At 48.4% G+C, this 27,461-nt stretch overlaps 1 protein-coding gene across 2 annotated transcripts in view; it reads left to right on the top strand.

The window, feature by feature from the left end:
• The window catches only part of SYT6 (synaptotagmin 6), a 66,878-nt gene extending 39,649 nt beyond the window's left edge, over window positions 1-27,229 (top strand). For both annotated transcript variants that reach the window (XM_031652137.1, XM_021922386.2), the window contains exons 4-8: window positions 10,363-10,483; window positions 14,829-15,000; window positions 16,203-16,353; window positions 21,678-26,333; window positions 26,803-27,229. In XM_031652137.1, the coding sequence (XP_031507997.1) occupies window positions 10,363-10,483; window positions 14,829-15,000; window positions 16,203-16,353; window positions 21,678-21,749 (516 nt within the window). In that variant the 3' untranslated portion in view covers window positions 21,750-26,333; window positions 26,803-27,229. The remainder of the gene's footprint in view (window positions 1-10,362; window positions 10,484-14,828; window positions 15,001-16,202; window positions 16,354-21,677; window positions 26,334-26,802) is intronic.
• The last annotated feature ends 232 nt before the right edge of the window (window positions 27,230-27,461 follow it).

Below are 27,461 nucleotides of genomic sequence, written 5' to 3'. Positions count from 1 at the left end.
TGGCAAGACCCAGAGATTCTGAAGTGTGGGGAGCAGGAAGTGGGGAAAGACCTTAATCTTCAGGGTGACTGTCCCCAAAGAGATGGTGAAGCTAAAGCCACTGTCACGCAGTGTAGGCATGTGCCTTTGGCTGAGACCAAAGCCCTGCCTATTTGGCACCCCCCTCAGGGCACTTGTTTGCAAGAAACATTCCTCAGCTGCCCCAGGAGACTCCTTTGGAAACCAGGACCAAGGCATCTCCCCTCCTGCCGAGAGTCCCAGCCCCCACAGCCCTGCGAGGGGCAGATAGCAGATCTCTCACCACTGAGATGCCTGCCCTCTCCCCAGGAGAAACTGGCAGCTGTTTGACAGCCATGTGGCAGGACAACTTGTGGCAAGAAATTAAGATGGATTCTCATCATTAACTTCATTAATGTACCATTTACTACCCCCACCGCCCCTGAGGTTAATGAAGATGACAGTGGAAGGACCAGATCTGAAGTGAGGTCCTCGGCTCTGGGCTCTCATGCACAAGCACCCTACGGCACAGACTTCCTGGCTTGACCAGGCATTGCTGCCATCTCTTCTAAAACTTCTCCAAACTCCACTCCCCTCAAGCTCCTTTCCAACCTCTCATAGACCCTCTTCTTCTCCACCCACCTTTTAAAAAGTCATTAGGAAGAGATCTGCACCTCCCAGTGTGATTCTGACTCACAGATATTTGCCCAAAAGTAATGGTGCATGTGAAATACTAAGCCTCTTTTCAAGGGCAGGTTCACGAAGGAGAGGCTGAGAAAAAGTTTCCTAAATAAGACCATCTGTTTCTCCGAAGATGCTCAGATGCAGAAACATTTGCTTCCCGCTGGTGTGCTTTAGTCTCAATGGGTCCCTAGGACAAACCCAGACTCAAGGATCTCACCCACATCCTCCGTGCACTGCTGCTCCACACCAGCTTGGGGGTGCCTTCACCTCCACGGGGCAGTCCTTAGCCCTGTGTCCACACTGCAGAGTGAAGTTGGAGTATACTGAGTTCGTTTAAGGAGCTTCGATTCTGGTTGATCATTTATTCATAATGCTGCAAGGCCCTTGGGGCAGAGAAGCACTTGAGAGTAAAAGCAGTCATGGAACTCAGAACAAACAGAACCTGCCCCAGCACCCAGCAGGAAGCCCTGAGCGTCACAACAGACACATCCCGCCCTTCCACCCCAGCCACCCCCAGCATTCTTGCTGAAGCCCTAGGAGCCCAGGCCTGAGGAGGAGCAGGGAATCAGCTCACGTCACCCAGGCTGGTGTTCACAGCAGGGGCCCCCTCTCGGCACCCTGGGAAGGAGTGCCCACTCCCACAGCTCCTCTCTCCCAGGCGAGAGCTGAGCCAGCCATGGGGACATGGGGCGGGCAGAGCATCAGTCTCCACTCTCCTCCTGCAGCCCCTCACCCGGCAGTTCAGCACATCCTGCCGGGTTCCTCTCGGAAGTCCGGGCTTTGCCTTGGGGCAGTTGTGAGATTTCTCCCTTGGCCTTTACCACCCAAGAGCAATGGGAGCACAACCCCAGGCCAGACCAAGGGACTCAGAGGAGGTGACCCAAGAGGAGGTGACAGGACAGCTGGCCTGGAAGATAAGAGTTGTCCAGGATGGTCAGGGGGATGGAGAGGTTATTTCAGGCGGTAGAAAGAACAAGACGAAGGCATGAAGGGGGGAAAGATCTTGGAGCGTTTAGTGGGGAGGTGTCATCAAGAGGCAGGATGGTGTTGTGGCTGAAAGTGGGGACTCTCAAGCTTCTGTCCACATCTTGGCTGTGCCATTTAGTAGCTGTGTGCCCTTGGGCCAGTTGCATAACCTCTCCATCCTTCCGTGTCCCCAGGTAAAAAATGGGGATAACAATAGTAGCCATCTCGTAAGGCTTGTGTGAAGATTATATGGCATCATACATAGGAGCACTTAGGGCAGGACGGCGCATAGTAAACACTCAATGTTATGGTTATTATGGCTGGAGTGTAGGGCACCTGGGGCAGAACAGTGGAAGGTGAGGCTGGCTAGAAAGGCAAGGGCCACCCTGTGAAGAAGCTTGAATGCCATGTGATTCTGTGAATTAGTGGTTTTTCATGCCGACTCCTGAAAGTTCCGAGGAGGTAGCCCGAGGGGTTGAAGGTACTCTGGGTGCCCTGTCTCTGAGCCACTCTTCAGCTGCTGCATGTGATTGGGCTTTTGGAAGATACTTCATTTGAAGAAGAGGCTTTCTAATTACAAAACAAGTGTGAAATGAGAAGCCACTGCAGAATTCTGAGCAGGACAGCAACCTCCTGGTTACAGCAAGGACGGTGGATTGAAGGGGGTGGGCAGGGGGAGTTAGAAAACTGCAGGGATCTGGCAGAGGTGGTGCAGGCCAGAGCTGAGGTAGTGCAGGGGGGATGGGAGGAGAGGGCCTCAGAGTTTGGGGACACTCAGAAGCGAGAAGCTGTGCAGCTCGGGCACTGAGTAGCCGTGGAGTGCGTAGAGCATCTGAGCTCACGCTCACTTTCACCCTGCCCCTGCCACTCATTCTTTACAAGCTGCTGAAGTCCCAAACTACTGCAAGTCCTCCAAGGGCTCTGCTTTTCACAGGAAGCAAAATCCAATCACTTCCAAGTCCTCCCTTGACCTCCCTCTTACCCTTTGCTTACTCTGGTACCACAGCCACCATCTGCTTCCCCCAGCCAGACCTGCAGCACTCTTTGCTAGCCCCTCTGCTGAGAGCTCTCCTTCCACTCTTGGCTGCTCCTCCCCATCTTTCGGGACCACTCTGAGTAAAGTGGCGCCACACCCACTCACTACCCTTGGTCAGTTCCCTGGCTCCCTCGCTGCCCTTGGGTACCATCTTGCTGAGTGTACTTTTGTCTCCCTCCCTTAGATACGAGTTCCTGGAGGGCCTGGACTTTGTCTGTCTTATCATTACTGTCTCAAGATCCTCCAACATTTAGTGGTTGTGTGACAAATGAATGACACACATGAAAATGGTCTCTGGTGTGGGTGTCTGGGTTGAAGGTGACACAGTGGACTGAGTAGGAAGTAGAGAAGGAAGGGCAGGGGTAGACCCAGTCTCCCATCGTCTGCAGAATCATGGACAAACTCCCAAGTATGGGCTACTAGGCAAGCAAGGTTGGCCCTTGCCTGGGGCCCTGTTTCTAGCCTCATCTGGGAGCTCTCCGCCCCTGTCATCACCATGCTCTCAGCCCCTGTCATCACCATGCTCTCAGCCACAGGGAACCTCTCATGCGCCCTAAACACTCCCTGCCCTTTCCATGTCTTTAGGCACTGTTGATCCCTCTCCAAAGAAAAAAAGCAAAAGCCCTTGCTTGTTTTTTTCTGACAGAAATCTACTTTTACTCACCTTTCTAGATCCCACCAAATATCACCCTCTTTGGGAAGCCTAGCTTGAAATCTGGGACTGAGTTCCTTGTTCCTTGCTCTGCATGCCCCCATCTTGTCCACACCTCTATTACTGCACCGATCAAACCAAACAGTACTACCTACTGATATGCCTTTCTCTCCCCTGCCCCTGTTCCAAGACCATGAGCGCTTTATAATAGTAGTAATAATTATGATAGTAGCCAATACTTACTAAGCACCTATTCTGTGCCAGCCACTGTGCTAAGTAAGCACTTTGCACAAATTACCTCATTTAATCTCTAGGGCAACCCTAAGAGGTGAGTCCTATATTCATCCCACTGTACAGGTTAGGAAGCCAAGATTATGAAAGGTTAAGTAAGCCACGCTACTCTCTTAGGAGTACTTAACCTCTCATAGTCTTGAGAGCTGGAAGCTGGATCTGACTGACCCCAAATCCACATTCTCAACCATTGTTCATTAACCAGTATTTGCTGAGCACTTACGACACATCAGGCACTGGGCTACACATGAGAGGTATAAGGATGAATAAAACCAGACCCCATTCGTGCCTTCAGAGAGCATACAATCTGGTGAGAAACACAGGCATTCATCATGTAATCCCCAGATCAACATAAAAGTTATAGTTGTAGTGTGTGCTTCAGCGAGGAGGCCTGTGTTGCTATGGGAGGAGATATCACGGGGGCTGGCTCAGGTCCACGTATCTGGCTTCCACATCTGACTCATCTCTGTGCCCCCAGTACACAGCCCCAGGCCCATAATGCGGGGTTGCTCAGTGAATGTTTCTTTAGCCATTGGAGTCCAGTTGGCTTCCACCCTGTCTCTCTTCCAGCCCCCCTACCCTCCCACAACCCCTGGGGAACTTAACAGCACTTCCTGCCCAGTGCTTCTGAGATCTTTTTAGGTCTCCTTTGGCTTTCCTGAAAGTGTAGCGGATGCTTCTCTGCTGATGATGAGAGATTCAGACAAGCCACTTAATGACTAAGAGACTAGAAGTGTTCTGTAAGAAATGGGGAAGCATTGTTCTTGCTTTGCTTAGCCTGCATTCCCAGGATGGACTCAGAGGCACTGACGCCACTCACTGCTTATTCAGGAGGAAACATGGCTGGCCTTGGAGAAGAACAAAACGTTTGAGGGGCAATGGGGACTAAAAAAAATGGGAGCATTTGGATTTCAGAGTGAAATTGCTAGACTCCTTGAGACAGGCAATAGACACCACTTAAGCATCCTTGGGTCATCTCAGTTGGTGATGGCTGATAGATTTTCCAGTTGGAATCTTGGGTTCTCATGGCTGGCAGGGACCTTGAGGATAGAGCATCTCATCTAGAACAACCCCTACATTTTATAGCCCGAGGACCAGAGATGGGAAACGATTTGCTCAAGGTCTCACAGCTAACTGGGGGCAGAGGGTCTAAAGTCCAGGTCTCCTGATTCATGGTTCACTGCCCTTTCATGGGCAGCCCACAAATAGGATATCTTTTTCTATGCCCTGGACTAGGTGACTGCATCAAGGAGAGAGAAGTGCTTTAATCGGTTGTTGCAGAGGGGCCTCTGGGAAACCAGGGAGTGCAGTGTTGGGCTATAGGTAGGTGAGCCTTTAAGAATCTTACTGTCCAGACACCCTGAGCACTGCAGCCAAGGAGAATGCTACTGTTATGGGCAGTGACATCAAGTGTACAGGTTGCACTGAAGGACAGATTTCTCCAGAAGCCAACATCCTGGCTCCCTCCCTTCAGCAGGTCCACCTCCTGCAAGCACTAGCCAAGACTTTCAGCCAGTGCTGCTGAGCTCTGATCTACCCTATCAGCTTCTAGGTTAGCAGTCTAGAGGGCTATGCTGGTTTCTACTGCTTTCTGGATAGCAGTGACCTCTCCTGCACCAGAGAGCTCATTACCAGTTAGGGGCCCTAAGGCAGCCTCTCCTGACGGCAGGTGAAGATGAAAGCAATAATGCGCTAGCTGTTCTGAAGCCCCTGGTCACCCATGGTTTTATTGAAGTCCAAAGTCTCAAACACCTCTAATGAGGATAAAAGGCTGGTAAGCCATGTGGGATCTGACTGAAACCTCCTGAGAGAGGGTAGTTCAGAGAGAGGACCTGGTGAGGGCTGAGCTGGGGCCTGGCTTTCCAGAGAGAGACAGTGACTACCAGGAGTTGCTGACCCTCTCTGTTTGCTTAGCTCTCATCTCTTATTTACTCAGAATTAACCTGCTTATTTTCCCTTATTAAATAATCCTGTCCTCTGCTGCTTGTGTGTGCAGGAGAACAGTGAACCAAGAGCTGCTAACTTGCCACCAGGCCCCGTGAGGGCCAGCCACTCCCCGAGGAAGCCTCCAGAGCCAGGCTTTTGTCTTCTGGCCCTGGTTTCCTCCCTGCCTCCAGGTCATAGTGGGATCTTGGGCCAGTCCTTTTACCCGGCTGTGCCCATGGATGGAGAGTGCAGTTCACTTTTGGGTGCAGGGGCCACACCACACTGCAGACTCAGCACCTGCATGTCGCCAGCTGCCACAGTCCTGTGAGAAAGAGCAGGGGTCCTGCAAAAACCAGGAGGTCTGCGGTTCACTGCGCCCCTGGAGGGAGCCATCCTTGACAGCAGTTCATAGAGCCTGGGGTGATGCTGTTTACCCTGAGGGACCTCTCATGCCCCCAGGCAAGCCTCCCAGGTCCATAACGAATAAACTCAGACTCCCCCAAAGGAGACAGCCTGTGAAAGTGCAGGCAACTCCGCATCTGTAGGACATGGTGGTGGGGAAATGGGGACAGCAGCCTTTGTTCGCTCCCTCTCAGAGGGGCCACAGGAGCTTCCAGAGTTCTTCCCAGGGCCCTGACTCGATCATAACACTGCACGAAGAACCACTCCTTCCAGAGTTCTTTTACTAACATGTAAGCGCCCCTTTCTGCGAGCATTTCTGTAGCTGCTTTTGTGTCCTTCTGGGCACGCTGAAGCACAAGCAGGTGCAAGGCAAGGACCCTGTCACAAAAGGAGCTCTTGTCACTCGATGCTGGGGGACACAGCTACAGGGAAAAGGAGACTTGGTGACTCCTGTGAGCTGTTCGAGGACAGGAAGCCCTGCAGGGGTGTTGAGGAGAGATGCTCACTGTGGCCTGGACCCTGGGCGAGGGTCCATGGGGGTGTGGTGTGGGGGCGTGATGTAGGTATAGGAGTATCCAAGCCAAGAGGAGAAGGGGAGGCATTTTGGCAAAAAGGACCAAAGATATACCAGCCATGTGGAGCAGAGGGTTGGCATAGAGAAGGGAGAGAGCAGCAGGTGAGGAGGTAAGACAGGGCCCAGTTGCTGAAAGCCCCAAGTGCAAGAAGATGAGCCTTGATCCCAGAAGCCAAACAAGGGGAGCCACTGAAGGTGTTTGAGCAGTGGCACTGATATATGAAAATCTCGCACCAAAGTGCTCATTAGTCACTCAGCCTTGGGCCGGTTATTTAACTTCACCAAACATGAATTTTCTCCTGTGTGCAATAGGGATGATGAGAGAGAGAGCACCTAATTCATAGGGCTGAGGTAAGACTCACCAAGATAGTCTAGCCAAGTACTTAGCAGAGGCCTGGCACACAGTCCATGTGCAATGGGTTGGTTCCTAGTACTGTGCTCACTGAATCTAAAGGGTTTCAGTAACTTGGGGCTTGAGAGATTATTAAGGGAAATAAAGGGGCTTCTCTTTATACCTCGGTGCCTCTGTGAGACATGGAATATTTAGCCAGATGTGATGCTGATCTGCCCGCTGCCGCAGGACCCATGCCAGGGCACAGGGCACTTGCTGTGTGTGTCTCTTTTGACTAGGGGTCTAGGGAGCCAGGAGATGCACCTGAGCAAGATGGGGACTCCAGCACTTTCTTTTAACTGGTTACGCCCCACTAGACCATCTGCATTTCGAGAGTGGGGACTGCATACCCTCCACAAAGCATGGTGCCTCTGGCAGGCACTCTGTAAATATGAATGGAAACACAAATGAACAAGTGGATGGAGTGTACGCCAAGGTGCAGAAGGGTGAGGGTTCCCTTGAGCAGCTTCCTAGGTGAGCTGGAAGGGCATTGCTCAAAAGTGGAGTGCAAGGACCACTCTCCCGAGAGTCACAAGTCCAGGCAGCTGGCAAGGCTTATAAACCTGAGCAAGTTCTTCGTCTGTGAAATGGAGGGGAAAATGCCAACAAGCCTGCCTCACAGAGTTGCTGAGAGCCTCACAGCTGGAAGTGATCTTCATGGAGGCGCTCCACAGGGGCTGGTGTGGGATGGCTGGCTCTGTGGAGGCCACGGGGTTCTGTGTGCAGGAGGGGTGGCTGTCTCCACAGTGTGCCCAGCCCTGGCCCCAGCCAGGCCCTTCTTGGGAAGCTGGGGGTATTCACCTTCTGCTGTTCCTAGAATTTGGTTTGGGGGGTGACTTTATTTCAGGGGTGTGGACAAAAAGACAAATCTAGGGCTAGGAAAGAGGTGGGGTGTCAGGGCCGCCTAGAGGAGAGTGTGGTGAGCACAGGCTCTGGAGGTAGGGGAGACAGGGCCTTGGCTTATTCTCCAAGGGGACCAGGCTGTCGGAGTCTCCAGGAGAGGGTGGCTCTTTGCAAGGAGAATGGACCAAAACCCTGGTGTCACCCTCAACTCTTCTCTTTCCCGGAAGTCATTACCTCCTTAGAGAGGCCTTCTCTGGCTAAAAATTCAACAACTATAGCCTCCTGCTGGTCATTTTATATTCCCCTTCTCTGCCTTTTGTTCTCCTTGATACTTTTGACTAACTTATGTACTTACCTCTTTTATTGTCCTTTGCCCTAATAAAATGTAAGCTCCACTCGTAAAGATGACAACAATAGACACTGGGGACTACTAGAGTCGGGAGGGAGGGAGGGGGCAAGGTTTGAAAAACTAACTGTTGGGTGCTATGCTCACTACCTGGGTGGCAGGATCATCTGTACCCCAAACCTCAGCATCACGCAGTATACCCATGTTACAAACCTGTACATGTACCCTCTGAATCTGAATCTAAAATAAAAGTTGAAATTATTTTTTTAAGTTGAAATGTGTTTTATAAGTTCCAGGAAGGCAGGGGTTTTTGTCTGTTTTGTTCTCTCCTCTATCCTTAGCACTCAGATCAACACTTAGCACATAGCAGGTGACCAATAAATATTTGTTGACTGACTGAATTACTGAGTGGATGGATGGATGGATGATGGATGGATGGATGGATGGATGGATGGATGGATGGGATTGGGTGGTGGGTGGGTGGGTGGAGTGGATGGATGGATGGATGGATGGATGGATGGATGGATGGATGGATGAATGGGTAGATCGGATGGATGGATGGTGGGTGGGTGGGTGGATGGATGGATGGATGGATGGATCGATGGATCGATTCATTCGATCGATCGATGGATGGATGGATGAATGGATGGAATGGATCGATTCGGTCATTCGATTCGATGGAATGGATCGATGGTGATGGATCTGGATGGATGGAATCGATGGAATGGAATCGATGGAATTGGAATTGGAATTGGAATTGGATGGGAGAAGTGGATAAATTGGATGGATGGATGGATGGATGGATAAATTCGGATAGAACTGATGGGAGTGGAATGGAATGGGAATGGGTAAGATGGATGGATGGATGGATGGATGGATATGGATGGATACTGGACCTACAGAGTGGAGTACGTGGAATGGATGGATGGGTAAGATGGATGGATAGGAAGGTGATGGGATATAGATGGATGGATATGGATGGATGGAGTTGGTGAATGGATGGATCTGGATGGATACTCGGATGGATGGATGGAGGTCATTCGGTCATTGGAATTGGATGATTGGATGGATGATGGATCGTCTGGATGGAGGAATGGAGTGGATGGAATGGAATTCTAGGTGATGGATATGGATGGATGGAGTGGAGTGGATGGATGGGAGAATTGGAATGAGTGGGTGGATGGATGGATGGATGGATGGATGGATGGATGGATGGATGGAGTGGGGTGGGTGAGTGGATGGATGGATGGAGTGGAGTGGATGGATGGATGGATGGATGGATGGATGGATGGATACATTGGATGGATGGCCTCATCTAAATCCCTACCCCAAACCTAATCCTCTTCCTCCTCAAACTGACTCTAGAGACCCTGCTGGGGAAAAGCATCTCCGTATCTTGGAGCTCCTCCTCAAACCTGTGGGAGGAGGCTTCACCATGACAGCGCCCTCCTTCATCAAATGGAGGAAGCAACCTGGCAAGGCACTGTTTAATGCCACACATGGGTGTGCTTACTGTCTTTGAGGTTTTCCTGTTCTCTCAGAAACTTCCAGGAATCCCTGGCCATGATGATTCTGGGGGCAGGAGAGGCAGCAGAGCGTGTGCTCTGTAGCTGGGTTTATTTTTAAAGGATGACCACATTTAAGGAGAAAACAGAAAGTGGACCTGAGGCCTAGCATCAAACACTTGCCATCAGATGGGGTGCCAGGTGTTTGTCTCCTTGGTTGGCTGTGATTGACAAAGAATTACTGCACTGAGGGGCAGAAGCAGAAAAGAATCATGGACCTGCTGGGAGAGGGGACACCTGAAGACTAGAGCATGTGTCTTGTCCAGGACACTGTCATGACCACATGCCTGGATGGGCAGGAAGTCAAGGGGGTCAGTGACTGAGAAGGGTGAGCTGGAGGAGAACAGGAAGAGGCCATAAAGGGGCTGGTGGTTGGAGGCTGAAGCCAAGGGGCACACAGAGAGCAAGTCAGGCCAAAGGCAGAACGGCAAGGACCAGGGTCAGAATGTGGTTGACATTGAGAGGGAATGTTGGAAGGGGCAAATTGTACTGAAGAGGCAATATTGTTTCCATTGCCTTTTATACCCGGTTACTCGCAGCAAGGAGGCCAGTCCCTTAGTCTTAAAAACAGAGCACTGTGTCTCCAAGAGCCTCCTCCTGACCCCAGAGAGCCCCAACAGATGCTGCACAGGACATGAGGCCCGTGGTCTGCAAGCCCCTCATCTGCCCTCTTGTCTGCTTCTTTGCAGGAAAGCGTGGACTTGGGAGAGATCATGTTCTCCCTTTGCTACCTGCCCACAGCAGGCAGGCTCACCCTCACGGTGATTAAGTGTCGGAACCTCAAGGCGATGGACATCACAGGCTATTCAGGTACTTCTCTTAACCCGAGTGGCCTGCCAGCAGCCCAGACATTAGGATTTGGAAGGGTGTTCAGGGAGAAGGGGAAAGAATTATCAGCATTCTTAGAATAGAAGCACCAGCTCTGGATGCAAACTGCCTGGATTCGAACTCCAGTTCTGCCACGTCTTTGCTGTGTAAATGCTTTGGTTTTCTAGTCTGAAAAGTGGGAATAACAATATCTTATATGGGTTGCTTTCAGGAGAAATGAGTTAATTCATGTAAATGTTCAGAATGGTGTCTTACACATATAAGCACTCAGTAGATATCATCTATTGTTGTCATTCTTTCTCTTAGAAGAGGGAGATAATAAGAATTAAATATACAGGATTTAAAACTTAAGGATAAGTTTTCTTATTTATATGAGGCCCCAGGACTTCCGGAAGGGTTATGTCAAGTTTGAGCGTGTAAATGTTTGCCGGTCTGTGCAGGCTTATGGCAGCAATTCTGTGCACTGAGCCAAGGAAACAAATCCACTGAAAAGCAAAATGCATTTGTATTTGAGGCTTTACTGCAGGCCTCCTGGCCTCAGCCTCAGCACCAAGAAAGCTGCTAGGTACAGCAGGAACATAGAAATATAGTCCTATTCTAGTGACAGAGGAAATGCTTGTTTGGGGGCGGCTGCACAGCAACCTGCAGGATGGACGTAGTGTCAGAGGTTTGAGTCTTCCCCTACAATTCTGCAAGCTGTGGAAGGAGGTATTTGAGTTTGGAAACAACAGAGGAGTAACTTGAGTCTTGGGAGCCTCCTTCCCTCATCAGCTCAGACTGCTCTGAGGAGTGAAATGGGGTGAAGCCTCTCAGTCTGGGCTGCACTCAGAATTGCAAATGTGGAAAAAAGCTCAGTTTGTTCCCTAGATCCCCTGCCCTCCTGCTCAAGAGACTCTCGATGATTCAGATTACCAACATAAAACCACTCAGGAGGTGCTTCTGAACTTAGCTGGGAATATATTAAAGAGTTTTCATCATATTTGCTTTGTATTCTTTATTTATTTGCTGGAAAACCCCTAAGTTGTGGAAGAAGGTATTTGAGTTTGGAAATAACAGAGGAGTAGCTTGAGTCTTGGGTATAATCAGTTGCTGGAAAGAGGTGATGGCTGAGCCAGAAACACCTGGGCTCAGGTGTAACCTGGTGCAGCTGGAAGAAGAGGAGGTATCAGGCCTTGAAAACTGAAGTTTCAGGATAAGGTGGTCAGGAAACCCTAGAGTAACAAGTGTTTGTTGCAGCTCTGAGTCCCTCAGAGCTTCCCACACACATCAGGACGTAGGGAAGAGATTAACAGACCTCTTCTGGCCTGGGAAAAGCTTAGGCAGCAGCAAGTCAGCTTCCCCTAAAGTACAGCCAATGTAGATTTCATTTTAATACCAAAATAAGTGCATAACAGGGAAGAAAATTCACTGAAGACTCTCAAGGCTGCTGAGGGAAATAGGATTTTGCTGCCTAAGTCCCCACACTCTCTTCTCTGGCGTAATTAAATTGATGTGCTGGAGAGAAAGCCTATGGTGAAGCTGCTGAGGTCATCACAAAAGCTGCTCTGAATCAGAGAGTTTGGGGTGTGAGATTTTTTTCATGCTAATTTCTAACCTACCTTTCACAATTGCCCCTCTTTTTGACCTGGGTTTGGAACCTGTTATTAAACTTTGGCTTGATTCTGAAGATCCAGGGGTCCTCTTTTCATTACAGGTTTCTGTCTGTTTTGTTCATTGATGTAAGCAAGTATCTGGAACAGTGGATAAAACACAGTAAGCATTCAATAAATAGATATCGAAAGAATGGATGGTTGAATTTACAGCATGAGGAACCTGGTCCAAGGGTGAAGCAGTGGGGGTGTACTGGCTAGGAGCCTCTCGAACTAGATCTCCTGTTCTTGAGGATGAGTTTGAGGTTGCCCTCAGCCCAGACTTATTTGATGTTGAACTAAGCTGGGGAGTGAATGGAGCTTATTAATTGCCTATTCTTGAATTGTGTGGCATTGACGTCTAAAACCCAGGATCTTCTTGTTCTCCATGATCTAAACTAGCCCTGAATCAATTTTCAAAGCCTATCTGCTAGAACCATGACACTAAAAATAGCACAAAATAATAATAAGGACCAGTATGCTACAAAGGGGTGGTGAGTGCATTCTAAATGCTGAATTTTGATGGCTCCCATGACAATGAGGCTGAAATACACTGCTGGTCTTTGTGTCCCCTCCCTCAGCTGCATAGAGCATCATAGGCTGTTAGAGAGGAAAGGACCTCCAAGATCATCTGGGGCCAGCATTCCACTAGAAACCACAGATTTTTGCCCCAGAAAAGCCTAGGGAACGGTCATCTGTCTGCTTGGCTTCATGGATGCTGGTGAAAGTGTGGGTTCCTGCAAGGGAAATATGTACGCTGAATTTTATAAATTTCCTATCAGCCAGGCACAGTGGCTTATGCCTGTAATCTCAGCTACTCAGGAGGCTTAGGTGGAAGAATCACTTGAGCTCAGGAGTTCAAGACCAGACTGGGCAAAACAGCAAGACCCTGTCTCTTAAAAAAAATGCATATGCCTTGTAGGGGTGAACAGAGTTGGGGAAGTTTGCTAAGGCATTTGCTCAGTGGCCCATGGGACAAGTGGCTCTGCCTCTATTTTTCCAAGCCTCACGATATGGAAATCTGCTCTGATGTGGGAATGTATGGAAATAGGTAGAGCAGGGGAATGAGGCAGCACCTGAGCAACCTCAAGTCTGGAGCCACTTTGCAAGGCAAGATACATCCTTATGGATCCTGCAAGCTGCTGTGTTAAAGACAGGTCTTGGGGCTAGCTCTGCCCATCTGTCTACCTGAACCTGAATAATGTCCTGGGGCATATCCACAGAGAATGGAATCTGTGGAAAGCAGAGCCTCATGCCAGTTCTCAAAACTCTCACTTCCTTTATACTGAAAATCCCCGAGAGAGGATCCTTTCAAATGTATAGTTAGAGAAGCAGGTTGATTAAACACCTCATGGTCTCCCCATCAACCCAACCTCATGTCCCCACAGTTAAGGCATAGCTACTGCTGCCACATGGATTAGTTGGCAGCTCATTTAGGTGTCTATAGAAATGCCTTTCAGGCTTGGGGTTTCTGATCAGGTGTCATAGTTCTTCCTCATTTCCACCATGGATGTGTGCCTCATCTGCCATCTGAATGATGCCAGGGAATACAGGGCCCTAGTGGGTGCTCAGTGTCCAGAAGATAGAACCACAAGCCTATGAATCACAGAGCTGGGAAGCAGCTGCTTGGCTGGCACCTCCTGACAGATTCACAGGAGCCCTGGCTTCTGGGCAACAAGGTGTCTCAGCACATCAGCATCTCGAAAGCTATTATTACCTGTGAGCCGCCCTCCCATTTCTTGAGCTGTGCAGCATAAATAACAATTATGATGGTGACCGAGACACCTGCACTATGAGATACAATAGGTATCACTTCACTTGGGTGAGTAGAAAATTTCAGGGTAGAAAGATGGCCATGAAATACCCATTCAGAAAACTAAAGAAAACAAAAGGATGGGAGGCACATGGAAGTTCAATAAAAGCATCTCTTTGCAGGATGGAGAGAATCCAAGATCCCACTGAGAAAGGAAATGTCAACCAGCTGCCCTGAGTCTCCCCGGGCCACAGCTCCCTCCTCCTCCACTGCCCAGAAGTGGGCAGGAAACGGCTTCCAGGGAAGCAGAGAGCAGGGCCACTTCCCGCCTTCTAGATGCCAAATGGAAATGAGATTATTGAGACAATGGGACCCAAAATTATGTTCTCAGGTGGGGAGGACATGAACAGCATCGTGATTGTTGCTGTTCATTTCACTCTGACACATTGTGTCTCCTTGGCCATTGTTGAGTCCTATTTTTACCCCGCCCCAAAACCTTTATCCTTTGGTTTATAATTCTGAAAAAACAAAAAAGTCACTCAAGGAAAAGCACTCCTCATAGGTGAAAGAAATAGTGTCATTGTTCGGCCTCATCACCCTTTTGAGTCAGCCAGTGATTGACGAGCTGAGATTTAGGGCTGTGAACCGCATACCTGTCGGCAGGTGCCATGTCAGATTTGGGGCCAGCTTCCCCATTAGTAAAAGTCCATTAGGCGCTCTCCCAAGAATACTGAGGTAGCTAAAGACTCTGCATTTATTAAGCACAGAGCGTCCTCAGAGACAGGTGTGCTACATAAATACAAGGTGGTTTAATTATTTTAACAACCCACTGATACCATCTGATGAGCAGCAGTAGGTCTAGGGCTTCAGTCCCTTTGCTGCAAATGATGTTTGCAGACATCTGTTAACACACTCCATTCCCTTTCCTCTGTCCCCATTGGCACAGATCCCTATGTCAAAGTGTCCCTGCTTTGTGATGGGCGGAGGCTGAAGAAGAAGAAAACAACCATAAAGAAAAACACTCTCAATCCTGTCTACAATGAGGCCATCATCTTTGACATTCCCCCGGAAAACATGGATCAAGTCAGCCTGCTCATCTCAGTCATGGACTATGATCGGTAGGTGGGCGTCCCAGAAGGATGTGATTCCACCCCTCACTCCCACTCCAGCACCAGCACAGGGCTCAGCTTCGGGGTTCAGGCCTCAACTCTATCTGTACGCAAGAAGGGTACAGGAGTTTGAGGAAGAGCATGGATGCTCCCTTAGCAAAGGTTCAAAGTTCTTTTCCCAACTGGCCTATTTCCATCCGGGGCGGCTCTATCCATCAGTTTCCCTGAATTCACCCCTTGCTATTCCCATTCTTCCATCTGGCACCAAGTCCTGTTATCTGGCCTTCAAAATGCCCCTCTATCCTCTCTATTTCTGCTGTTGCTACTACTGTCACCCTGGGATGGCTGTGCAGCCTCCTAACTGACCCCTGCCTCCATCGATTCCTGCCCCAATTTGGTCAACATACTAGGGACACATCTTCCTAAATGACAGCTTTCTTCCTGGACCCGCCCTTCTAAAGAACCATCAGTGGCTCCTGTGATCCAGGCTTTTCCCTTGGACTCTCACGTCCTTCCCTAATCTGGAACCAGCATATCCATCCAGTCGGATCTCCCCTCTCTCAGATATTTTTCTTCTCTTCCACACCTCCTGCTTTTCCATCTAGGCTGGCTCAGAAACATTTCTCAACTGCTCCAGCCCCTATAACTCCTTCTCTCCAGTTGTCACTTTAGCTAAAGAAGAAAGAAACCATGCAATAAAGCCTCAATACAGGACTTTTAGCCCAAGTTCTCAGGCATAGTATTGACAAACATACTTAAGGGATAATTGATGTTCTTACCTAGTGAATAAATCACATTCCAGCCACGGGGGTTTTGGAGAAATGGTGCTCAGAGACGGTCGATTTATTTGCAAATACTGACGTCTCAGTGAGGTTGTAATGTGTTGGCGGGGTCAAATAAGTGAAGAGACTTAGACTCTCTCACCTCCCAAACTCAGGCTGTCTGCCCACCATTTCTTGAGATTCCAAACAGGTTTATAACCTTTGCTTATCTGCCTGTGTCCAGTGTCCACTGAAGGGGACTAGGCAAAGGCTTCACTGCCACTGACACCCAGAAGCCCTGCCAAGCATCTGTTTCCAGAGCTCAGAGTTCTGAGTTAGACCCATTGGGCAGAGTCCTACCATGCCCCTCCCCCCCGCCCACCCGCGCTGGACCTCCTTGTCTGAGGGCATGTCTGGTAGCCAATGCTGGGACTTTTGTTTCTCCCTCAGAGTGGGCCACAATGAGATCATAGGAGTCTGTCGTGTAGGGATCAATGCCGAAGGCCTGGGTAGGGACCACTGGAACGAGATGCTGGCATACCCCCGGAAGCCCATCGCACACTGGCACTCCTTGGTGGAGGTAAAGAAATCCTTCAAAGAGGTGGGTGAGGTCGCCTGGCCCTTGGCATGTTTGCTGCATGGCAGTGTGGGCTGGAGAATGGCAGTCGGCTGCAGTGACACCTTCAGCCTTTTGTGGAAAGGTGGGCATGGGGGCCACATGCTTCTTACCCAGTGTGTAATAGGCCAAAAGGAAACAGAGGAAAAAGGTGGAGGCCACCGACACAAAGCCTCTGGTGTTGGGCATTTTGAAAGCAACACTGAGTTCTTAATGGAAAGCAAGAACTTTGAAGAAGACTTCCCAGCAGACCACTGTGCCAGGCCTGAAATGCTTTCACAAAGCCCTTGGCCAAGTTGGTCCTTTAGGAGAAAGCCCCAAGCGGGTGAGATCACAGCTTGGCAAGACATTCTACCCCTGTCAGAACAGTAAGTTCCCTGAGGCTCAAGCAAGGCAGTCACTTGGCAGTTTTCACTGCTTGGATGGAGATGCCAAAGAGCAGGTTCCTCCTCTTATGAATGTTGGTTCTTGCCCTTGTTGGGGAAGGGAGCATGACCTCAAGGTGTCAGGCTTTCTGGCTAAAGCTGTGGAGCTGGGTTGCGTTGGGTTCTAACAGAAACGTAATGGAGAGAGCACTGGGCTGGGAGTCCCGAGACTTGGGCTCCAATCTTGGCCCCTCCTGACTTACTGTATAATCTTGACCCTGTCACTTCTCCCTCAACTGCAAAGAAAATATCCCTTTGAGTGATATCTGCAAACTTCTCCACCCTCCACTGAATCCCACTGACTTAGGATCCTGTATTCTATCATCCTGGTGGTCCCCAGGCCTGCTTTTTCTCAAATGGATTGGAAGTGTGGGTGACCAAACAAGGCTTAAAACTCACTCACAGTATCTCATGCCTTGGTCTGTATCCTAGAAAGCTGGGTGAATATTCTGTCATCTTACAGGCTTCAAACCTAACAAGTCTAGAGAGCTGTATAAATTGGAAATTCTACTAATACAAAATAAAGCTTTATCCTTTTCACTGCATGGCCCCTCAGCTTAAAATCGGAGTCACCTTCAAAACAGAGTCATCCCCTCCCCACACTCTATGATGCAGAGAAGTCAGGTCGGCAAACCTAGAGAACCCACCGGCTCCCTGCCCTTTCATGGAGGACAAGCCCATTTCCAGCTGTTTCTGGCAGGGTGAGGTGTCTCAGGAGAGCCTGAGAGCCAAGGGGATTGGACCTGTGGAAACACGGGTGATAGGGATCTCGGTTGGTGAGGGGGCAGGCTAATTGATTCACCTCCCCAGACAGGTGGCGTGTGCTCTGTGCAGCTCCTGCCCTGTGACCTTTGAGGCGGCATCAAGGGGTATAAAGAAGCAAAGTTTCTGGCAGTTGAGACCTCATATTTCTATCTTGTGGGTGACTTGATTTTCCCATAGCTGTGGACCTTTAATGAGTGAGGCCAGTCCCTCGGCTCTCAGCTCCCCCAGAGGAGCCCCTGCCCCTCTTTTCCAGAAAGCCCTTTCTGCAGAGTGTGGGTGAGAAACCTACAATACAGGAGGCGTTGCTGGGCAGAACGCTAGACAACCTGCAGACAGCATCCAGCACCTCACTGAAGGCTGTGCTGGTTCAACCCAGGCAGAGGTCATGACAGCCCCATCCACCACACCACTCCTCCTCCCCCGCTTATCATCCTTTGGAGATATTTAAGAATAGAACAAGTCTACTACACTGTTTAGGGTGGCTTAGGGGGAGGGCATGGAATGAGAGCTAAGAGGTCTCTGGTTGGCTGTAGGGCCTTAGAAAACTCACTGCTCCACTCTTGTCTTGGGGCTCCTTGGTAAAATGAGGGGATAAGCCCTTCCCATCTTTGCTTTTCTAGGAAACTCTGACCCTAAACTATGGCTGGGCCCATGAGCCCCCATCTTGTACTGTGACTGCCTTTCTCATCTTGAGTCTGCAATAACCCATCCCTGTTACCAGGCTGAGCCTGCCTGTGGAAAATGGAAAGTGACAGAGCAGCGGCTACAGCTGGGGGTGGGGTGTTGAGTACCACGGAGGAGCTAGGACTTGGCTCCAGAATCACTCTCCTTCATGATGAATACAACCTAATTAAGCCAAATAATTGATTCCAAGTCCCTATTTCTTTGAGAACTCCGACTCACTGGTTCAGACTACAAAAGAAAGATAAAGTAGAATCAAGCCCTTGAAAATGAATATTTGATGAGATAGTAAAGGGAAAGTAACAGTATATGGAAAACAAAAAGAGAATAAATTGATATGCTTTGGGTTTACTTTTTGCTTGACCTCGCAGGCCAAGCTCCCAGGAATGCCCCCTCCCCCATGCATGATCCCACCATTTTCTGCTCAGCTGATCATTCTCTGTATCAAGAAGCTGAAAATGACACTCGTCTCGGCAACCTGAGATTTCAATAGTTCGCATTTATTTGAAATTGTTGCCGACACATTTAGCGCCCACATTTGAAATATCTTTATTAAAATGCATGCAAACCCCCACAGGGCTGACATTAAGTAAGCACCTTGTGTCCGCTGGTGCGATGCATTGTGCTTGGAGGCAATCCTCCCGCTCATCCCCAGAGCTCACAGCCTGCCTTCTTTTCATTCCTGTTCTGGATGTTGAGCAAGAGCTTTGCTCCTGAAACTTGTATCTCCCATTTGTATAATCATAAAGAAATCTCCTCCAGCTCCCGGGAAGATAAATGGCATCATATCTGCAAAGCGCTCTGTATTTATCTTGCACCTTTCTTAAGGGATTTTCAAGTGCTGTGATCGTTTCTTTTTTATTAATGAGAACAGAGGGCATCATACTTGCTCACTTGTTTGGGGCTCAAAATAAGGCTGAGGGGAACAAGTTAACTGAAAAGGTGTCTTTCCCTGCTGGGATTCTTTCATGAATAAAAATTCATTGAGCCATCACAAGTGGCCTTTCCCAGCTGCGGCACCCGCCCCCTTCCCTCTCAGCCCAGAGCCACGTGTCATCATTGTTACCACACACAGGGCTGACCAGCACTCTTCACCAAGGCATTTTATTATGGAGGGCCAGGTTCAGATCATCTGCCAGAGATGTTAAATCTCCATTGGAACGTGACCCATTTCAGAGCAAAAAAAGACCTTACTGGAACACAGGCCTTCTGAAACAACAATCTCCCTGTGTGCTGGGGACAGGTATGCTGCTATTTCAGAGCCACTGTAAGCCTCCTGGAATCATTCGCCTTCCCATTGTCCATGAACCCCATCTCCTCCCTTTGTTTATCTTCGTAGGAAAACTCGGACTAGCAGGGGAGCCAGTGTTCCTTCTTCATTTGTTCTGGATAAACAGTTATGCTCCCTGCGACTACTCTTTGGGCTGCTACATAAAGGAAGAAAGACACTCTATGAAGCCCTTTTATGTTTTCTCCTCTGACCTGGCCTATCAGTCAGGTTGTGTAAGTGGCACGCTTACCCAGGGAAGAAGCCAGTGATTATAATGTACCTTTCACCAACAGTAAAGGTTGTAACAGAAAAGTAGAACTCCTAAAATGAAGGTCTGGTAAATGAGAGCATTAGTAATCATCTGTTGTCACCTTCTGGTTAAGAAACACTTGAGTCAGAAGCCACAGTGGGCTCAACAACCAGGCATTTATTTATCTAAAATATTTCACCAGGGAAACCCTCGGTTGTGATTTCATTCAAGTGGATGCTGCAAGCAGAGAGACTGCCACCTGGAGTTAGGAGTAAGTACCTGGTGTGGACCCAAAGACGTTAGGTTGCTTATTACCTTTTGTCTCCTTCTTCCCCTAGTGTGGCCAAATGCTGAGATAGCAGCAAGATGGAGTGGAAACAACACTTAGTTGGGTGTTAGGAGACCTGGTTTCGGGTCCTGGCTCTGCCCCTAGCCAGCTGTGTCTTGACTTCTCTGTCTTCGTTTTCTTATTTGCAAGAACAAGGTTAGACTGGATCAGCTTCCAAGCCTGCCTCCAGTGCTGACATGCTAAGATTGCTTAGGTCTAGGTCACATAATGGTAGTCATCGGTACCTGATTGTCTGGCCCTTGGTTAGTCATAAAGATCTTCAGTTGGCCTGCACAGGGAGTCCTAAGAAGCCCACGAAGAACCGAGCCCAGAGAATGGTAACAGAAGCTTTCCTTAGAACTGAAAGCATTAAGGTAGTTTAGTAGGTCTGAATCCTTCCTCAACTTCGTGGGTTTCCCATCTACTCCATAGGTGATGCTGGATAGAAAGTGATCTATTCCTCAGGTGGCTCCGCCCTTCTAGAAAAGACTGTATTGAGGGAGAATCACATCCTCCCCTGACCCCAAACCTCCATGTGTGCACAGATGCATAGTTGCAGCTTCTGCTCAGCCCCGTTACTCCACAGTGGAGACCCTCAACACTCATGAGAAGCAGAAGGGGGGGGCTGCACTTCCAGGTCAGGAAGCCATCTTGACCACCTACCTACCTCTTATCTCTGGAGCTCTGTCCTGCAGACACCCAGGAGAGTACTGGGTCTCTGCAACCCACTCCAAGGATGGGTGAGCAGTGGACACTGACTCACTTTGAAGTTATGAATATACAGCCCCCAGGCAGGTCCAGAATATTCATGGGGTCAGATCCTTGCTCAGTAAACATTGCTGCGGTTATGACTGCTGCAACAATGACTGGTTAAAGAAGGATCGAATGGCTCAAGTCCAGCCAGCCTCAGCCCTCTCCTTCACTCCATTACGCCTCATCACATGACCCCTTTCACAGAAGGGTTAGAGTCTGGCTGATAGAAGACAGTCTTTGAGCTAGGAGAGCTGGGGAGGAGAAAGGGGTTACAGAAGCCCAGAAGGGTCTGCTCATGCCTCTACCTCTCCACAAGTCAGGTGCAAATGCCCATAGGAAGAATAAAGACCAAAGGAGACAGCTCAAAGCTAAAGCAGTATCAGATTTTTAGCTGTACTATCAGCTCCCAGACAAATTGCTAATAATGCATGACCATCGGTTCTTGGCAGTAAGGACATATTCTGCACACTGCCTCTTTCGCTGCTAACATAATATGATTTTCAGTGTGAAAAATGGCTGAAGCGCACAGAAATGGTCCAGTCAGAGCACCTCATTCACAAACACACACACACACACACACACACACACACACACACACACACACACAGTTAAGAAAGCTTTAATTATCTCTGCAGTAGGTCTTTTTGAAAATCAGGTATTCCAAACCAGAAGCTCTAAGCTGTTTCCCTTATGTTTTTGCATGGCTGACAGCAAAATTCAAGAAAGCTTATAAGAAGCTGGGAAAGGTGAATTCAGTGCATTGGGCCAGTTCAGTTTTGCAAGCTGAAATGTAAATTTCTTTAGCAATTAATAACCAGACTTTTCTCCTCTTTACAGTGGCAGGGCCGAGCTGCTAGCTTCGACAGTGAGAGCTCGTGCCCATCTCCGAAGCCACCTCCGACACCATGAGTTGTGCGGCCAAATAACACAAATGGGACTCAGCAATGTTCTCTTTGCACTTGTTCAACCGTCTAAACAGTGTTGTGCAGTCGCAGTGGCGGCAGCAGTGGCAGCCGTCCATCACTCCAGAGTCTTACCTGCTCCTGTGTAGGACAAGGCTGAGACACTTGTCGTGTGGTCAGATCTGTCTTAGTCTTTTCTGTCTCCCAAGGTGATGTTTTTGTGGTTTTTCACTTTTTATGGGTCTACTGTTAAGAAAAGAAAAAAAAAAAAAGACTAGGAAAAGACAAAGGGTGGAAAGCCCAGAAGTTGGTTCTAGAAAATACAATGTACAGTTTTTTGGAAAGAGGTGGATTGAGTTTCTGAAATGCTGTGTCTCCAGCAAGCTCCACAACCCTGGAAAAGGAGGACGCTCAGTGGGACTGCGGTTGCATTTTCAGTGCCCTGCAGGAATGAGGTGAATCCCTGGAAGAGCCTTTGTGAGGCGAATTACTAGTCTTTGAAGCTCTTCGCTGGAGGGACAGAAACCACGTTGGGACCATCAGTTCCATGTTGAAATCACAAGACCTCTGAGGTGCTTGTGAGCCTTCAGCTGAAGTGCAGGATTCCTTGCTGGTTTTCCCCATGAATTGAAAACGTCTTGATTCTTCATGGGAACTTAGTCACTTTCTTTAGGAATGATTCCGCCGAAACTAAACACGCCATACGTTTTCTGATGAGCCACAGTTAATGATCATATTTGTTTGAAAACAGGATCTTTGTTCTCAGAAATAACCTTCATTGTAAAGTAAGAGAGACACATACATTCTGGAATGATTTCTGCATTATACATAGCTTTATAATTCCATGAGGTATCAAGTCGCTGTTTAAAATGCCTAAACAGATTAAACAACAACTAGATTAAATGTTCTTTTCCAGATGGGGAGTTTTGAAATCCAAGTAGCAGTTTGAGTCCATCTTTCCATGAAGAGTATCTTTTTGATTGAAACTGAGTGAGCGTAAGCCTATTTCAGCCCCTTTGGCTCTGGGACAATATTCATCTTAAACTTTAGTTCTATAAATTACTAAGTACTTCAGTGTTGTTTGTTTCAGTGGTTGTGAGGGTTTCTTGTTTCCTTTAGATCTCTACCTTAGGCCAAACTCAATTTAGGAAAAAAAAATGGTTTGAACTATTCTGTGTTGTAATAGCACATTTCTGTTGAGTTAATAGTGTTCTTCGCACCAACCCCTAAAACCAGGTTGATTTGCTCAATCTCAGTTTGTGCAACCCCAGTAAGCGCGTGGAGGTGAGTTTCTACGTTGACTTGTGGCAGCACAATGCCGGTTTCCAGAGCTGTGTGTACTACTTGCAAGAGGCAAGTCTGCTGAAGAACCCCTTCTTTTAACAGTGGAAAATCAAGAACAGAAAATCTGTTCACACATCCGTGTCTTATTCTTTATATACGTTACATGGTAGAGGAGCAGCGACCAATAAAGCATCCCTCACTTTAAACGAAGTTGTCAGATTTCTCTGCTGATAGAACTCTGCATAGTGTCTTCTAGCCCTAAAAATGACCAGGTTGGGCATGCGTTAACAGGATATTGTGGCAAAAGGAGTTTTCTGCTTAGAAAAGTAAATGTAGATAAACCTAAACTCCACCCTGTACCGAGCCTTAGGCTAGGGACTCATGTATAAAGATGACTTTTCTCCCCAGATATCTTGTGATTGACAGGCCTTCCTAGTCCGGCAGTCCTGCATTTGGGTGTTCTCTTGAGAGTGAGAAAAAAACCCAAGGTCATGACAAGATTCCTAGCAGGCGACAAACTTCATTGTGATTCTGACTCTAGACTGACCCCATCAAGATAGTCGTTTCCATCAGTGAACAGATGCTGTAGACCTTGCAATTACAAAGGGACAGCTGAGTTTCCTGGGTCATAAGGAGTCCAGAAATTAGTGTGAGAAGGCCCTTCTGGAAGTGAACTCAAAATGCATGTCCAGCTGTCATCATTAAACACTTAGGCAGGTGAGGATAACCCATTCTAACCTCTTGGAGAAGGGAGTGTGATCAATGTGAATTACAATAGAATGGCTCATCTGAGACATTCCTCTTATATCCAAGCAGCTATCTCCCATGAGTGAACATCCCAATGGTTTCAGAAAATCATCTTCTGAATAGATTCTAGCCAGACCCCACACCACCCTGGCCAACTGCAACCGCTGCTGCTCTGGCAATCTGGGTCAATTCCTACAGGCCTGGGAGCCCACCCCAGGGAGGCTTTTAGCTCCTGCAGCCTCACCCCTAGCACCCTCAAGGTAGACTAGTCTTCAGCCTGAATCATGAATGAGACCTGAACATCTGCCAACTTCATTATCTAGCCCAGTAGCTCTTCCCTCACAGAGGAGAAAAAAATGAAATACAAAGTTGATACATTTGTTGGCTTTCTCTGGCCTGAGAAACCTCCCGAGTTGTTGCTGTGAGCTTTGAAAAAGTTGTGATAACAAGGGCCATTTGCACATAGCTTTTTAAAAAAAAAAATATGGAAAGTTCCCTTCTCCTTTATTTAGCAGTGTTTCTGGGCTGAAAGATGCCCTCCTCCCCCTCTGCGCTTACCCAGGACGTTAATTAATTGCATCGTCATTTAAAATATTATGTTGTTAATTACTGCTTCGTGTCTTCCCACCCCTGTCACAGCCTGGAGTTTTTATTCAATTAAATCTCTGTCTCTTGCCCATTTCTCTTGTCATTTTATGTTCCTGGGGTTTAGCAGTCAGCACACGCACAGGACATAGCAAAGCCTTTCTTTTCCATCTTTGCTTCACATAGATAACCACTTCCCTTCTAACAGAGGTAGAGCAGAAGGGCTTGTTTGTTCTTTGTTCTGCCCGAGGAATACCTGTGTACCCCATCAGGCTGGAATCCACCTGTGTTTTGTCAGGCTTGTGGCTCGCAGATCATTTGGCACACAGGGCTCCGCTGTTCCCTCAGCTGTTCAGCTCAACAAGCAGCCCCTGCAGATGCTGAAGCTCCCCTAGGGAAGTGGGCCACACACTCACATCTGGGAAGTACGATGCTGTCACCCACCAGCAGAGGAATTCTGCTAACCATTGTAAAACACAATTTGGCAAAGCCATGGGAAAATACTGTTGCAACCTCAAAAAAAAAAAAAAAAACCATTCTAATATAATAGAATATCTCTCTGCTCGCCTGCAGCTTTTATTTAATTTAGAGAGCAGTCCATAGATTGGGGCGTGGAAGGGACCATCCATTCCTGCACGTCTGCATCTAAATGAGGGGTGCTCCACCATGAGAGGCCCAGTGAGCTGAACTGCTGAGAGCAGCACTCTCCTGCCTGAAGACACAGTCTCCCCTTGCCAGTGGCTTCCCATCAGGTCACCCAGCAGCCAGAAGGATGAGGCAATGTGCTGGTCACATCTAGAGCTGATAAACCAAAAGGGTCATTGTGTCTGTTAGTATGGGCTGGGCTATGCTGCAATTACAACCTGCAGATTGCAGTAGCTGAAAACAGCAAAGGCCTATCTCTCATCCATGATAGGTGCCCATCACAGGTCAGTTAGGAGCTTTGCTCATCTATCACAGGTCAGCTAGGAGCTTTTCTCATCATATTTATTCAGGGGGACTCAGGAGGACAGAGTAACTGAAATCTCAAACACTGCTAGTTGCCACCCATGAGGGAAAAGAGTCCTTGGAAGGGTCTTCTACTGGCCTAAATGCTCTAGTAACACATCACTTTTCTTCACAGTCCATTGCCAGAACTGCTGATAGTGTCTCACAAAACATAAGAGGCTCGAGTTCCCCAGGGAAAGAAGAACTGGAAATACTGAGTTAGCAGCACCTGGGAAGACCACAGTGAAAGTAAACAGGCCTGTGGAGGCTGACAGCTACTGAACAATGGATTCAGAAACACTAACACAGGCATCCATGTGTTCTATTCATTGTCGAACGACTTGCCCACAGAAAGCTTTTAGTCTAGTACAATGGCACTGAGTAATGATAGTTCAAGGTAGAAAATGGAAGTGCAGTTACGGAGGTGAAGTAAAAGGCTATAGAGGTCCAAGAAAGAACATCCCAGCTCAGCAGAATGAGTGGCAGCTTCAGGTGCAAAGTGGCTCTGAGCTAGGCGTTGAGGCTGAGTGGGATTTGGAAGTGTGGAAGTTGTGGGGAGGAGGCATATTGCAAACTGAGGGCCCACACAAGTGAAGGTCCAGAGCTGGAATTCCTAGGGCTGCCACTACCCTGAATCTACGGGAGACAGTGAACCCCCTGAGTTCAAGTGCTACCCTGCTTGCACTGGTCAGCCCAGGCAGAGTGCAGGACTTCTGCCCATGGAGCCCTGCTGTCCCTGGTCCTGAGCCCCACCCCATCAGACTCTAGACCTGGCCCCTGTGTAGCTCTTGCCAACTGCCTCCACTATGACCCGGACCTGCTGCCCCACCCTCCATTGGTGGCTTGGCAACTGCTCCTCTGACTTTAAGACTCAGTCTAGCAGCCTCATCCCATCCACTTAACCAGCCTTTCCTCCCTGGGCTATTATTTCTCAGCCAGAAGCCATTTGGGACTTCATGATCTGTGTCATGTCCTGCTGTCCTGCAGGGTGAGCCCTATCCAGAGGTCTGATTCCTTAGTAGAGGGAACAGGACCAGCCTCTCCCCAGCTTTCCCTCGGCTGTTCATAGCAGCAAGCCCATGTGGAGAGACTGGAGGTGAAGAGATGGGCAGGCAATTGTGGTTGTCCACTCAAGAGGGAGTGTAGGGCTGACCCAGACATAGTCAGGACACCTGTACAACATGTGGTGGTCACAGACAGACGTGGCGGCTCACACCTGTAATCCCAGCACTTTGGGAGGCTGAGGTGGGAGGATTGCTTCAGCCCAGGAGTTTCAGACCAGCCTGGGCAACAGAGCAAGACCCCATCTCTATTTTTTAAAAATTTGATAGTCACAGAGGGAAAATGTAACACCAGTGACAGCTGAGCTCATCTGGAAGACAGAGAGAGGAAAGGGGGTTTCCCAAGTGTTGTATGTTTTTATACCTTGGAAACTAAGTGTTCTATGCCTTCCACAGAAACCAGAAATTCAGCAGAGCAAGAAAAAGTGATGAGTCCAGTTTGGGCCAAACTGAGTTTGAGATGCTGGAGGGATGTCTAGCAGACAGCTGCAGTTCAAGATGCATCCTGGCAGCGAGGTCAGGTGTGAGATGTTAGTTTCTGGAAACCTTACACTACAAAGCGATGTGAAGACAGGAGGTTGACGCTGTTAAGTACAAGTAGACGAGGGAGCCTAAAAAGAGGTTCTTTGGGAACCATCAGCATTTAGACATCAAGGGAAAAGAAAGTGACGTGAATCATCACGGAGAGGTGCCCAAGCAAGGCTGACTGATGCAAATGCTGATGAACAAAAACAGATCAATCAAGGGCTTCCTAAAATGATTCCTCCTAACAAGCGAATCCAAGTTGCTTCAATATAACTCGATTCACGAAAGTCCATTTTGACCTATGTTTGCAGGGCTCCAACTCTTTTTTCGTCTCCCATCAGCTTGGCCCTTGATGTTTCAAAAAGAACTGTGTAAAATACACAGAACATAAAATTTACCATTTTTAATTGTATGGTTCAGAGGCATTAAGTACATTCACATTGTTGTGCTAACATCAACACCATCCATCCATAAAGGTCTTTTCATCTTGAAAAACTAAAACTCTACCCATTAAACACTAACACCCCATA

This window comes from Papio anubis, chromosome 1 (assembly GCF_008728515.1).
Source record: "Papio anubis isolate 15944 chromosome 1, Panubis1.0, whole genome shotgun sequence".
NCBI lineage: Eukaryota > Metazoa > Chordata > Mammalia > Primates > Cercopithecidae > Papio > Papio anubis.
Note: the sequence above shows the minus strand (reverse complement) of the source record. Positions and strands in the feature narration are given on the sequence as shown.